This window comes from Sylvia atricapilla, chromosome 20 (genome assembly GCF_009819655.1).
Source record: "Sylvia atricapilla isolate bSylAtr1 chromosome 20, bSylAtr1.pri, whole genome shotgun sequence".
Taxonomy (NCBI): Eukaryota; Metazoa; Chordata; class Aves; order Passeriformes; family Sylviidae; genus Sylvia; species Sylvia atricapilla.
Window position 1 is genome coordinate 9,311,268 of NC_089159.1, and position 14,709 is coordinate 9,325,976.

Genomic DNA, 14,709 nt, shown 5'->3' on the forward strand with positions numbered 1-14,709 from the left:
AGTGGCTGTGTGAGTGCCTCGCCTGTCCCTGAACAGGAGAATGTTCACCTTGCTGGGTGTGGCAGTGCTGTGTGCGTCCCTCACCTGTCACTGCTGGGTGGTGACCTTGCGGCTGTTGGAGGTGACAATCTCTTTTGACTCGGCTGTTCCTGAAGCTACAACTGATCTCAGGTTGCTTCAGAGTCTTTGCTGTGAGTTCTGGAAGGAGTTTCTGAAGGACAACACAATTGTTTAAACAAACAAACAAAAAAGGAACATACAGCCGCTTTTAGAGGTGTTTCTGTGAACGAGCACCACACGTTGACTCATGCTTGGGCAATAACTCTTGCTTAACCTGGGCGCTGTGGGGTGACCGGTGCCGTCCTCCCTCGGCTGTTTGTCCCTGCAGGGGGACCCGGGGCTCCTCCCGTGTGGCAGTGCCAGCCGTGTGGCCGTGCTGTCCCTGCCCGCAGCTCCCCCGCGCTTCAATCCAGCCCTTTCCCGGCACAGGGAATTGGCATTTTTAGGGCTCTGCGGGTGGCTGTGCGCTGCCGCTGGATGTCACTGTCGCCGTGTGGCGCTGGGTCCCTGCGCTGAGCTGGGTGAGCTGCGCATCCCTTGGGCAATCCCTGGGGAAAGAGAATCTTCTGACGCCAGAGGTCACGCTGCGTGGATTTTCAATTTTTTTAACCAAACACTTTGAGGGTCGCAGAGAGCCCAGGAGCCTGATTTCGTTCTCCGAGCGAGACGCGAGGCTGATTTCTGCAGCTTTCAGCCAGGAACCAGGAGAGGGCAGCGGATTCTCTGCTCTAGCTCGAAGCTGAGGATTGAATCTGGGATTTTCACTGAGTGTAAAAGCAGAGTTGGGACTAGTGCTTAAATTCAGATGCGTGTAGCTTTTTTTGGCTCATTGGTTTTATTATGAAATTATTTTAATACCAATTTAAAATTTGAATTTAAAAAGCCTAGAACCCCAAGTGCTGAGCAAAGGGGATGTAGATCTCTCATTTTAGATGACTGATGTGCAACGCTGGTGGATGGCTTCCCACTGTCTCTCTCCTTAACAAAACCCCTCGAATTATCAAATCACCGCGCTGACAACCTCAATCCCCGAAAATTAAATATTGATTCTGTCTTTTTCTGTTGACTCATCCGAATCAGGAGGCGTTTCCAAGGCATCTATTTCTGCCGCTCGGAGCGTGCCGCTGCCCCCCGGAGCCTCAGCCTGTTGTTTGTGCTCGAGCGGGGAGTCGCGAAATGCTGGTTTTTCTCCCACTTGTCTTGCATAACAAAAGGCATTTGTCACCCGTTACATAACGGCGGCGTTTGTCACTTCTCCCGCTGGCCTTTCCCGGCCCCAGCACAGCCTCAGCATCCCCACAGCACCCAGCGCCTGCCTTGGCCTTTTCCCCTGCTGCTGCGGGAAGATGCTGCGTGGTTCGCTGGTGGCTTTTTAGGGGAGCAAAAGGATTGGGAGGGTGTTTGGGGTTTTTTTTTGCTTTTTAAGGCTTGTGTGAAGGAGCAGAGGGGTTTGCCCTTAGCTGAGGGAGGGGCTGTGCTGGAAATGGAGCTGAATTCCTTCTCTGCAGCCCTCACAAGTTTCAGGGAGCAGGAGCCCCCGTCCCCGCCTGCCTCCCTGGGCTGCCAGCCGCCTCTTTAATGCCTCTCTGTAACTCTCGGGGGTCTCTGCTACCAGCAGGAATTTGGGTTTTTCTTTACAGTAGGTTTGATTCCCTCCTGGGTGGAATATCTTCTTGGAGCCTTCAAAAGAAACAAATGGTTTTGTTTCGCTATGAACTAAAAGCAAAAGCTGGCTGGCTTCCCCTTTCTCTCTAATTGGAGGAGAGAGCTGTTTACCTGTGGCCTCACATTAATTTGTGGCCTTATCGCTGCCAGCTATCAAATGACCACAGCTCCCTTCTTAAGGTGAAGCAGGCAAATGTCCCAATAACCCAACAAAGTTGCCCCTGTTTTTTGATTTCCTCAAAACAATTTCTTAGTTGACTTTTTTTTTTTTTTTTTTTTTTTTTTTGGGTGGATCTGATTCTAATTATTTTTTAATAAACTCCCTAAAGTCCATGTTTCTTGTGGACCTTTGAACTTCCTGGTGCACCCAGCCTTTTGTCAGGAGATGTTTATGGCTGGCTCTGAGTTAACCCTTTGGAGTTTGTGCTCCCAGGGAACTTGGGGCATTTTCCTTCCCTTGTCCAGGTGATGCTCAGGCACAGAGATCGCTGCTGGCAAACCCAGGCTGTACCTAAACTTGTGGCCTGCTTCAAAGTTTAATTCCTACGGAATCAGATAAAGGTATGGGTCAGATTGGGTCTGTAAAGCATGGCTGGAAGCATGGGATGAGCAAACATCTCCATAGACTGTAAAAAGTCACCCAGAGCAGCAGGGAAACTACTGCTGATAAACAGATTTCTCAATAAGAGGCTTCTCCTTGGACAGGGATGCTGCAGGGTGTGGTGATCCCCTTAAATCAGTACAGCAGGAACACCTTTTGGGGATCAAGATTCCCATTTTCTCACCAGGCATTTATTCATTTGCTTGTTCTTGATGTGCTTTTACAGACTGTGCAGTTGCTTCGTGTCCATCCTGGGAAGAGGGAGACAAGAGCTCCAAAGAGCAGAGGGTAAGATGTGGATTGTGCATGTGAGTACAAACTTCATCCTCCTCCTCATTCTGCTCCCCAGGTCTGGTTTGTAATCACTGACAGACCCTTGGCACAGCGTTTATTCTGATGGGGAACAGGGACCTTGGGTGTTCTTAGGGAGCTGAGGCCTCAATTCCCATCCCAGTGTCATGGGAATTCAGCGTTACCTCCTTCACAGGTGATGGTGAAAGCCAAGAGCAGTGAGATTTCTCTCCCCTGCACGCCATCTCTCAGCAAACTGCCCTTGCCAGGGAGAAGCCTGGAAAGGCCTGGAGTTAAAGGCATTTTGTTTTGGAAATTTACTTCCAGGAGAAATGCTTTCACAAAGGGAACTGCAGTGTGCTGCCGTCATGGCCTGACCAGTCAGACAAGTGCCATTGTTGTGTCCCTGGGACAATTGGTGCAATTGCTGCAGCTGTGACTCAGCTGTGCTCCTGTGCCAGGTCGCCTCTGGCACCCACAGTCCCCCCAGGGCTGCACAAAGGCCCCTCTCTCTGAGCTCCGTGCCCAGGCCCAGAGCTGCTCTTGGCAGACGTTGGGATGATCCCGGTCAGGAATTCCTCGCTGAGCTCCTGCTGAGCCAAACGCTCAGGGCAGGTGTCACCTTGGGAAGGCACCTAAGGATGGGTCTTGAGACAGAGGCAGGTCCTTGTTCTCGGGCTGTCTTAGGGAAGTTTGGCTTTTACCCAGGGCTGAATTCAATGATGACAAAAATCCATTAAGACAAGCCCTGCCCCGAAGACGTCTGTGGCATTTTCCCTCCTGTGTCTGCTTTCTTCCTCCCCCCTGTCTGAACTTCCCTGTCAGCTCTGGATGCAGGTGCTGAGTGGATGCAAAGGCAATTTCTTGTTAACTTTGCAGTGAGGTTTGTTCGGACCATCTGAGGTACAATACAATTGTTTAACTCACACTAGGGTTTTACAGTGCTAGGTGTGACTTTACACAAGATAAGCTCTGCAGAGGGAAGCAGAGGTGATAGCTGTGAGTGCAGCTGTGCTGCCTCAGCCTGGCTGTTGTGAGGACTCTGTTGGAAGTGGTTTGGTTGAAGGGGGTGTTGAAAATGCAGCTGGTTTCTCAATGCCTGTTCCCAACCACCCTCTCGTTGTGCCTGCTGCCTGCAGTCGTGTCACCTGTCCCCGCTGTGACAGGCAGCTCCTCTCCTCCTCACCTGCAACGACTGGAACCAAGGAGAAGCCAGCTTATGTCCTCACCCCTCCAGTCAGGGTGCCAAAGGGTAACATGTTCCTGGCTGATCAGAGCCAGGAGAAATGAAACTTCTCCAGTATAACCTTTTCACCTGCATTAGCAGCCAGGTTAAAGCCATTTAGGAGCTCCAGGGACAGGAGCTGGCTGTTAGCACAGGCATAACCCATATTTGTGTGGCCATATCTGTGTCCTTGTGAGATTACAGCTTCCACATGGCATGTGACTGCAGCATGGAATGGCTCTCCTGGCTTATCATGTGTACACTTTGCTTAGCAGAGGATTGAGAGGGCCTTGGGTTCCCCTTGCAAATCCAAGGCTTTGTTCTCCCTTTCAGTGTTGGCTGCACTCGGAGCTCAGCCAAAGCCAGGGATATGTAAGTGGGAGGCACAGATGGACTTCTCTGGCCAGCCTTCATCAGAGGATCTTGCTGCATTTAGAAGTTGTCCATCAACCTGGCTCACTCCTGGCATGAGAGAAGCCTGTGGCTGTGTCTTTCCCCCTCCTCTGGGAGACAACAGTGCTTTCTCCTTGGAAAAGCACCTGCTGGAAGGTGGCATGAGACAGACCACATCTCTGGAAATCTATCAGATTGTCCTGCCTGCCTGCAGCAGGAATGCTTTGAGAGGATGGTCTCATTGGATGGGGAAAATCAGAGTGCAATAATTTGATGCCTCTTCTGTTTCTCCCTGTGAAGGAAAGGAGCCCAAGTGCCAGTCAAACACAATGTACTGATACAGTGCACCTTAGGGAAAACTCTTCCTTTTCCCCTGACAGCTCTCCTGTGAATATTAATTTCTCTATTTGAGTGCCTTCATCTTCCAGGAGCTGTGCAAGTGCAAACATTAACCAACTCCTCTGGTGCAGCAGCTCTTGCAGTGCAGAGTAGGCATGGAGCCAAAAAGGAAGCAGTTGTGAAGATGTTCTGTGTCTGCTGCTGGTTGTTATTTGTTGCTTTGGGCAGATTTAATATGATTACCACGTGTAATGTGATGAATCTGGTGTATATAATATATGCAGGCATCTGATATGGTATTTATGTACTGATAGGTCACAGGAAGGAGAGCTGATAAACACAGATAAATGTACAGGTATTCTGCATTGTACTTAACCCAACTGCCTGTACATGTGGTTTAGTTAAACATCAACCCAAACACTGTTGCCAGATGCACTGCAGTGTAATGCCAAATAGGAATTGTAATGAGGAATGTTTTCTAGCAACCTGTTCTTACCAGGAGGGTGGTGAATGCTCCATTTGATGGGATGATTAATGACACTCAGCAACTGCTCAGACTGTAAGGGTGGAGGCTTTGCTAATTCCATCTGGAAATCCCTTTCCTGGTCCTTAAGGGTGATGAAGATGATCTTCATGAGGGCCTATTGGCTCCAGTTAACAAATCTTGTGTCAGGGAAGGGATCTGAAAGAGAATTTGGGCCAGTTATTGTTTCTGTGTGGCATCATTAGAGGCATCTGAACTGCCAGGGGAGTTCCTTTCTGGTACTTGCTCATTTAGCCACTTGTTTGCAATTAATGTGGTCAACGCACAAGTGTGACTGGTGACCAGTGGTGTGGGGAAACCATAAACACATCTGCATCTCTTTTATCCACCTCTGGTAAAATCAGGACTGGGAGATGCAGGGAGGAGACTGCAGGTCTCATCCCTGTGCTGTCACTGCTGCCCTTTGCGTGCTCAGGCTGCCTCTCCTCTCATACCTGTGCCTCCCATCACACTGCCCTGGGCCTGACCCTGAGTGCACTCAGGGTGGCTTGGAGTGCTTCTAAACTCCCACTTTACACTGACTTCACTTCATGGTTTTTCTAGAGGAAGTCAAGGTCTGGTTTTCGTTGTATTTTGGTTTTATTCAAAGGAAAAAGGATGCAAGTTCCCCTCCAACCTGCAGAATGTAGTAGTCAAGAGTAGTGGCTTCATTTCTCTTTCTTAAAGCCTTGAGTAGCCTGTTACTCTTAAAATAAGCCCAAAAAAGGGCAGTCTTTATGCTATGCTTTGGTCTCTTGTATGGTGGTGCAGGGGAGTAGCTGTAGTGAGACGTAGGCTCTGCTGAGATTGGCAGGAGGAGAAAAAAGCAGAGCAAGGATTTCATTTCTGTGATGTTCTGACTCCCTCCTACCAGCCTGGAAATGCTGAACGTGAGCCTTTGTCTGGCAGATGGGGATTTGGAGAACTGTTGCTAATTACAGCATTTGTGCCATCTCGCTTAAATGGCTTAAATAATATATTAAGTGCCTTTATGATCTCCCACAATGTGCTGGAATGCAAAGAAGTGCATTTTCTGCTGTTTATGGCAGGAGTAACTTAGAGCACATTAACCTGCACAAAAAATGGGGTTTTGAGGATTTATTGCTTGTGTAACTCTCAGTGAGGTCTCTAGATGCTCAGATCCTGTTGTGCAGGGTGTTTTCCAGAGGCAGGGCATGAATTTGCATCTTGGAAGGTGAGGTTTAATCAAAAGGAAACACACTGTGGATGGCTGTAGGGATGATAGGGAAGGGACTTGGCACACTGCTGGTCAAGCATCGTGGAGTTCATCTCAGTCTCATGGCAAAAGTAGAAAGTGTGGGACCTGGAGGAGGGCCACAGGAAGTCACATTCTAAGTTATTTAAGGAGTATTCCCATTATTTTCATTAAAATTAAATTTGAAATTAGAAACAGGTTACTAAGCATCATGTCTAGAAGTGGGAGTGTTCCAGGGCCTAGATTAGTGCTTATCCATAAAAAGAAAGATATTATGTCTGCTCAGGAATATTTTTTACCCTTTTTGTGTTTTTATTTAGCAAAAATTCTGTTAGTCATCTGTTTCCACCCAGCCTCCCGTTTCTCTTGCTTCTAAATCTCCAATTTCTATTTCTGCTGTTGTACCTAATGTTTAGAGAAAGTGTGAGAAGGGCGTGCTGTGCATGTCTTGTTGCTGGGTCTGGTGTGAGGAATAACTGTGGAGCAGCTGAGCAGTGCTAGCCAAGGGCTCCAAGAACCTGGGAGGGCACGTGGTGAGGGGCTACAGAAACCACAAAGTGACAACAATGAAAGGATTGGCACATTCTGACCCTTCATCTGCTTCAGTTTGACATAGCTCTCTGGAAAATCACAAGTTCTGTTAGAATATGCTACTAATTAGCAATATTTCACCTAACTGAAATTAACAGGCTCTGCAGAGTAGGAAAAAAAAAAAAAGTATTTTTGTCTGGTTTTGCTTGCTAGTAGCTTGAAAACAGGGAGGTGAGAAACTTGTGTCAAATCTTGAAGTATAATTTTGCAATTAAAAGACTGAGGGGCAAGTGTGATCTGAAGACCTTCAGTTTCCTTGCCGTGACATAAAATTAACAGCTCTCTTCTTTCTCATTCTGGTTTAATATTCCTGCAGAGAAGGCAGCAGAAAGAACTCCCTGGGCTGGCTTCAGAGGAATGGAGGAGCTGTTACTTAGGCAATAAGAGGGTACAGGCTGGGAGGGGTTTGGGCTGGCATTAGCTGGGTAATGTCTGCACGAGGCTCTGGATGTTATAATGTGATATATATCTAAAGCTAAAAACAGAGAGATGCTCTCTGGGAGATAGGAACCTGTTTAAAAGCATCTCCTGATTGGCTTCCCAGAAATTCTCAAGGTCGTACGTGCAGCAGCTTGCAGGGATGCACAGCTGGCACCTCATCACCAAAGCCAGAAGAATCTCAACTCAAAGGCTGTTAGTGAACTGTGTGGGTAAAAATAGAAGGATAAATTGAAACTACCTGAAAGTGGAAGAAACAGCTGGGAAGTGATAAGAGAAAGCAAAATGAGTGAAGAAACTCCTGCCCATCATTGTGGTGTCCAAGTGCTTTATAAGAACTTCAAATTGCTCCTTCCTTGAATGTACCAATTTTCTTTTCAAACTGTGACAATTTGGCAACCTCCATCTACCCTGAACTTGTCTTCTATTGCTACGAATCTGCTCAAGAGTCTACTCCATTCTCCAGGCCTAAATTTTATTACAATTGCTGGGTCAAAAGCTCTTCTAGGAGTAGCTGGACTTTTACCCAGAGGCTGAGTGAGTGCCAAAGGCTTTTATGGGTAAATTAACCATATGTTTTATAAAATAAATATACATGCAAATACTTAAAATGGAAGGCAAAATTGTGATTAACCCCCAGTGCTTTACCTTGCTGCATGGGCACAGTCCATCCCCACGAGTGGCAAGGCACAGTGTTGTCAGGGCTGCACGTCCAGCAGTGATCTGTCATGTTTGGGAATCCTCTGGAACACATGGACAGGCACTGAGTGTTCAGCTGAAATGACAGGAAAACAACCTGGTTTTCAGTGTCCTGCAGTGGCTCACTGCTGGATTCAGGGGGTGGGGTGGCCTGAGCAGATGGCAACTCATCAGACTGTTTTAGTTGCCTTCTTGGCTTGATCAAACAGTGTTTCATTGACTCTGATTACAGGCATGATGCCATCTTAGATAATGCCTCTTGATAAAGGACTTTAAGATCCTTAATTACTATTATTAGCCATTTGACACCATAAAATAAAGGTCTGGTATTTTAATGCCTGTTTCACCCCTGTCTGTAGGGTGTCTGAAGTGTCCTTAACTAAAACAGGGAGGTGGAACTTTTGGAAGCCTCTCACAGGTAATGTGTGCATGCCAGCATAAAAATGTGTGTGTGTGTGCACATTTGGATATGCCATTGTCCAGAGCTCTTTCACTCCGTGTTGGGAGAGCACTGAACTGAGACATCAGCCTGTTGGCAGGGCCACGAAGGCTGGCAGGTCTCTCTGTTTGGGGATGTCCTTTGTTCAATGTTTGAATCGTGTGAAACCTTAATTAGCAAATAAGAAGCTTTGGCCTTCCCTTGCAAGTCCTGAAGCAGAATGAAGGGAAGCGCCAGGATGTGCCAAATGACACAAGAGTCCCGGCTCCGTGGCTTTTGTTTTGCTCCGCTGCCCCGCTGCTTTGAGATGCGCTTCCCACTGGATCAGCTGCTGGCAAAACGTTCCCTAAGTTGGTCCGTGTTTGATGCTTTGGTGTTGCTTTCTCTGTACACAACAATCAAACTGCTGCAGTGCTGGGGACGCTGTGAGCAGCAGCCTTTGAGCTGAGAAGAAAGCAGCCCTTTCTTTGCAGGGGAGAGGTGCCCCGTGGTGCCACCGTGGTGAGTCCCAGCCCGCTGTGCTCTGGGGGCCACAAAGCTCCTCTTTCCCCAGAGCAATCCGGGCCTTGCTGGGGCAGAGTCAACGTGAGTCACTTCTTGCAAAGCCACTCCTTTCATTTGATCTCCTGGTATTAATTACTTGCACTTCCTCTTGTCACAAGGCTGGGTTTTTTTGCTGCCCTGGATGGAACTGCAGAGAAATCCTTTGCCTCCTTTCCAACGCCACGGTGGTTTCTGTCTACAAGAGTGCACAGAATTGCTTTTATCAAATATCTTTCTTTTCCCATTGTTTCCTGGTGACAGATACTACTCTTAATCTACACAGAGACAACACTTTGAAATGGGAGATCTCTATTCCCATCAATTGCTGGTACGTTGATAAATCATAGCATGTCTCATTTTCTGAATGACACGCGTCTGGATTGCAGTCTGCCTCTTTTTTGTCACAGTTTTTCAGCGCTAACAACAGCCTTGCCAAAGCTCATCTGTTCCCTTAGTGTGCACTCCAGCAGGCTGATTAATTCTGTCACACTTTCCCTGTGTAAGGCATAATCAAACAGGTCGATAGAAAATCGGGAAGGACGTGATGTTTTTATAAATACCCAAGGCATTACACTTAACTTGTGAGAGCCATTAGCTGTGGCACCCTGTTACTCCTGGGTTGGAGGAGCATCAGCAAAGTCTACCAGGAAAGAAGAGTTTGTTACTGTTCTTTGTGGGCCTCAAGTGTGATGGTGCCACCCTTCCACGCACAGAGAAGCTTTGCTTAGGAGAATATCAAGAGTGGAGGGTGCCTTATGGTGTTTTCTTCTCTGTCTTTCAAAGGCAACTGCAGGAAGAGTGGGGGACCACTTACCCACAAACCTTAAAATAGCTGCGAACGTGTGACGTGCCTCACTTTCCTGGGCCGTGGAGATCCCACTATTAATAACTGGAGCTGAAATTACGGATTGAGCAGTAATGTGAGCAGCACTTCTGAGCAGCTTTCAACCCGTCACGGGCTCCCTGAACACAAACATCCAGGGGTAAGTGGCTCAGCAGAAACATTCATTAATTCTCTCATGAAGGGGTGGCAGAATTAAACAGAGGAAACCCTCAGCTCAGATGAGGTCTGAGGGATGTTCCCGCTTCCCTTGCTGCCTTTTGCAGAGGCTGGGCAGCGCTGTCCAAACCCGTTTCCTGTATCTGCCACAACCTGAAGTACAGGTCTGGCGTTTGTCACGCGTGGGAGTGCAGAGCAGGGCTGTCACTCTTGCCGGCGCGGCAGCGGTGTCACCCCCGCGCTGTACTGTCACGGCACTGCCAGCCCTCTGGGACAGAGGGACGCGCTGCTCTCCGCCGTGTCCCCGCCCCGCTCGGAGCTCACCAGGAAAAAGGAGGGGATGAAGTGTCCGCTGCTGCCGGGAAGCAGCAGGGAATGATGCCAGGCAAGGGCCTGGCTGCTGGGGCAGGGCCAGTGCTCCAAAAAGCCTTGAGAGTGCTGGGAGGAGAGGATCCCTAGGGCAGGTGTGAAAAAAGAAGTGCCCTCAAACCTGAAATGAGGGAAAAAAAATCCCAATCATCTCACTCTGAGAGTCCCCTGGCTACACCACACTGCAGCCCTGCTGAGCACTGCCTTTATTAACGTGTCCCTTCAACAAGGGGGATGATTTTAATTTAATTTAAAACTTTCTTCAATTACATTTTTCATTTTCCCCTGCAGTATTCCACTACAAAGTTCATGCTGGCAATAGTGTGGGAGTACATGACAACAACAGGAGGGACCTGGTAAGAATCTGCTCCTTTTATTTCCCCCCGAGTTCGTATAAATCCGTCACCCTCTGCTACCACTCTAAGCCACTTGTTTCCTAGAAAATGTGGGATGTGATAGAAGTTTCAATTTGCATATTGTTCTGTATTCTTTGAGGAAGCCTTTCTATTTCCTCTCTCCCTGATAACATCAGAATCAGACTGGCAAATTCGGGGTATTTTTCTCATTCACCAGTTCACCGTAATTAGATGTGAAACCATTTAGCTCTGACCACTGCAGACCTGATTGAACCCTCTCGTTGCATCCTGATCTCTCTCCCACTTTCTCTTCTCAAATATTTGGGATGTGTCCTGCCACACTCCTGTCAGGGCTGTCTGAAGCAGGAAGGGGTAAAAGTTGTCCTGTTTGTCCACTGCCAAGCACAACCCTTAAAAAATTAACAATATCCCAGGGTGAGAAGACAGATATTGGGGAAGGAGGCACAGATTAAGGGGCCAACAACAAAGTTGCGTTTTTTGGCTTCTGTTTTTGTGAACACGAATGAGGAAATCCTCAGGCCTTACAGTGCTCTTCTCAGAAGTGTTTGCAGCAGTTCCTCTCGTTTGGCTCATCCCTTTTGAGTCCAGCCCTTTCCACTTCAGCTCCAAGCCCCTTCTTGCAGATTCCCACTGAGCTGGGGCTGGAGGGTGTGGATTGTTCCCTGTTCCTGGAGCCTTGGACTGCAGCAGTCCTGGCTGTGCAGCAATAAATACCTGCCTTGCCTCAGATCCTTGACAGTGATGCAGAGACACTCAAAGATATTTGCTAAGTGCCTGTGAATTAGTTTTTGATTAGCGAATAATTAATAAATTCCAGCAATCCAAAGGACACGTGCCCAGCTGGATTTGCATACGTAGCACTTCTCTGTGACAGGAGAGGAGCTCAATTCATCTAATGCAAGTCTAAATTTGCTGTCTCTTAGTTTGATTTACCTTTGACACAGCATTTAAATAGCAGCATCATCTATAATCTCGTGCTCCCCAATAAGGCTTCAGTGAAAACTTGCTGCCAGATCTAATCCAGGGTTAGCACACACAGCCTTATCTCTGGGTTCCTGCTTCAGTGCCTTTGAGAACATGCTTAATTTAATCTGAACAAAGACAGTGCCACTGGGAGCCTCCAGCCTGGCTTTCCAATCCAGAGTATCTCTGTGATTAAACTTGGTGCAGCCATGCTGTGTACAATGGATCCAGTAAACGATTTTGAAGAGCTCTTCAAACAAAATTCTGCTGGTTCTTGGACACTTGTCTGTACCTCTGGGACGTGAGGGATTCCACTTTAAATTGTGTTTTTCTTAAAGTACCATACATTTTCTTTGGAAGAGGTCTGGGCTTTTTGGTTAATAGGAAATGTTAGCCATTATTAGGAACCCATCACTTCAATCCCTTTTCCTTCCCACAGTGGAAGGAACTCTTCACAAGAGGGTTCTGCTTCCTCGTTTGCACCAAATACCCAGTCAGCTGTTTGTGACTATAGGCTGGTGGCAGGATCTGATTTATAATTATGATTTCCAGTCATAAACTTTTTTCATTATTTATCTGTCATTAAACCCCCTATACTGCAGAGGATTGGGTCAGAGTTGTCCTGGAGGGTCCCTCACTGCTGGGTGTAGACAAAACAGGCCTGGCAGCGTTGTGTCAGGTCTCTGCTGAGCCTTGGTACTCAGGGGTTTGCTGTTTGCTCTCTAGTAAGAGCCTGAGGATAAACAGTCATGGAGAAATTGGCCTGAAAACCAGCAGGAATTGGTGTGGAGCTGCCTTACCCCAGCACTGAAGCTTCCTGCTCTAATTGCTTTCTCTAACTGCTCTGCCAGTTTGGGGCTGGCTGCGTCCCAGTGCTGCTCGTTCCAGGCAAAATGGGATTCTGTCATTATCTTTGTAATTCAGAGGAGAAACCAAAACATTACAATATTATTGCTGGCCGTAAGGTCACACAGGAACACCACAGAGAAGGCAGGAATTAAACCCCATCCCCTCAGCTGAGGGTTAGTACTTTAGGAAAGGGATCCATCACAAACAGAGCATGGCTCTAGGAATGCCATGGAATATTTCACTTCATCACAAGATGAAACAGATTTCTCCAGCTGTTTCTGGCATTGCCAACTTAGGCTTTTGATTGACACGTTGACACGTGTGTCGAATTAATTCTCAAATGTTTTAAAGGGTTTATTTTGTATCTAAACTGGAAGCTGCTTGGTGAGGAACTATGTTGAAAAGAGATATGCAAAGGTAGGGTAGGAATAAGAGGATATATGTATCAAGGGAGCTTATATCCTCTTACTCCTCTGCTACCTTTACATTTACCTTTACTCTTTAAATGATAAATACATAACCAGTGGCTGATGGGTGAAGTATATTTCCACCAATTTAATTTATATTTTTAAAAGTCACTTAAATTCTCCCCCTCACAGCCTGTATTCCAGAGGGGTAAAAGGTCCCTTTGTGTCAGATTTTATGCTTGAAAATTTATGGGTTTTTTGATATGCCACACACCTAAGGTTAAAAAATAATTGAGAAGAGATACAAGGAGGCTTTATGGAGCTTATTTCATTTGTAGTGTGCTCGCACGAGGAGAGATTTGGCCTTGGAGCCCCGTGTCTCTGTAAGCAGCATTCCTGGCTTTGCATATCAGATATGAAATTTGTTTGGAATGTTTGCTATAAAAATACCTACGCATGAACTTACATCAGCGAGAAAGCGACTCGGGCCTGACCTTTCCGCAGCTCCGATGTGGCAAGATCGCTCCGTGCGGAAACAGTAACTTAGGGAATGACTCGCAACTGGTGTTTTCACAGGCTTTGTTTCAGGGCAGGAACAATCCTTGGAACAAGCTGCCCTTAGAAATCAGTGTTTTCTTTCAAACTCCTTATTTTCTGCTCGGGGAGTGACCCAGGGTAGGTTAGCAGGCTTAATGTTGTAACAAAGCCATTTGGGAAATCCTCCCATTCTGTGTCAGTCCTGGGCTGAATGCTAAAAGCAAACACGCTGCAGAACAGCAAAGGGCAGGGGTGGTTTTGATCCTTTTACAATTCAGCCCGTGTTTCTGCTTCAGACAGTGAAAAGACATTTTAATGGAACAGGAACCTCCTACTGTCACCCCACGCCTGCAGCCCCGCGACTTCAGAGGACTTTTTGAGGAGAACCACCGTGCCCTGAGAGGTTTGAGGGGGCTGAGGGGCTGGTCCCCTGTGAGTTTTTTTTGGGGGTTGAGGAGCTGATTCCCTGTTTGCTTTGAGGGAATTGGGGGGATGATCTCTGTGAGGTTTAGGGGGCTGAGGGCTTATCCCCTGAGAGGTTTTGGGGGAGCTGACGGGCTGTTCCCTGTGAGGTCTGAGGGCACTGAGGGGATGAGGTTTGAGGGGGCTGAAGGCTGATCCCCTGTGAGGATCCAAGGCACTGAGGGGCTGTTGCCTGTGCAGCTCGAGGGCGTTGAGGGGATGATCCCTGTGAGGTTTGAGGGGGCTGAGGGCTTATCCCCTGCGAGGATCGAGGGGCTGTTCCCTGTGCGCTTTGAGCCTGCTGCCACTCTCACCCTCCCACAGGAGCCTGGGGCAGTTCCGCCGGGGGCCCCATCGCACCGCAGCCCCTCTCCTCTCCCGGCGCGCACGCTACGGGGAAAGCGCTGACATCTTTCGCAAGCGACACCTTCCGAAGAACCGGGAGAGAGAGAGAGAGAGCCACGTCCTTCCTCGCCACAACTCCTTCCTGTGCGGCCGAGGAGCGGAGCCGAGGAGGCAGCGGCGCCGCACAACGCGGCCCTCGGTGGCGGCTCTCCCTCAGCCGCCCCTGAGGGGCCGCCGGCCGTGAGGGCGGGGGGGGGGGGCGCAGGGGTGTGGCCGGCCTCTGACCAATCACAGCCCCGCCCCGTCCTCCCCGAGCGCCCACGTGACGCGCCCCCGCCCCACGTGACCCGCGATGGAGGCTGCGGCGGCGGGGCGGG

The 14,709-nt window shown here is 48.4% G+C and overlaps 1 protein-coding gene and 1 long non-coding RNA gene across 4 annotated transcripts in view; one reads left to right on the top strand and one right to left on the bottom strand.

Moving 5' to 3' along the window:
- Positions 1-7,799: 7,799 nt before the first annotated feature.
- On the bottom strand, positions 7,800-14,565 carry LOC136370221 (uncharacterized). The gene is made up of 3 exons (XR_010745139.1): positions 14,302-14,565; positions 13,455-13,589; positions 7,800-9,219 (listed from the first exon to the last, which is right to left on the bottom strand). It is a non-coding gene; the product is annotated as an uncharacterized lncRNA (long non-coding RNA).
- USP32 (ubiquitin specific peptidase 32) overlaps positions 13,826-14,709 on the top strand; it is a 63,388-nt gene continuing 62,504 nt past the window's right edge. For all 3 annotated transcript variants that reach the window (XM_066333529.1, XM_066333531.1, XM_066333534.1), the window contains exon 1: positions 13,826-13,928. In XM_066333529.1, the coding sequence (XP_066189626.1) occupies positions 13,841-13,928 (88 nt within the window). In that variant the 5' untranslated portion in view covers positions 13,826-13,840. The remainder of the gene's footprint in view (positions 13,929-14,709) is intronic.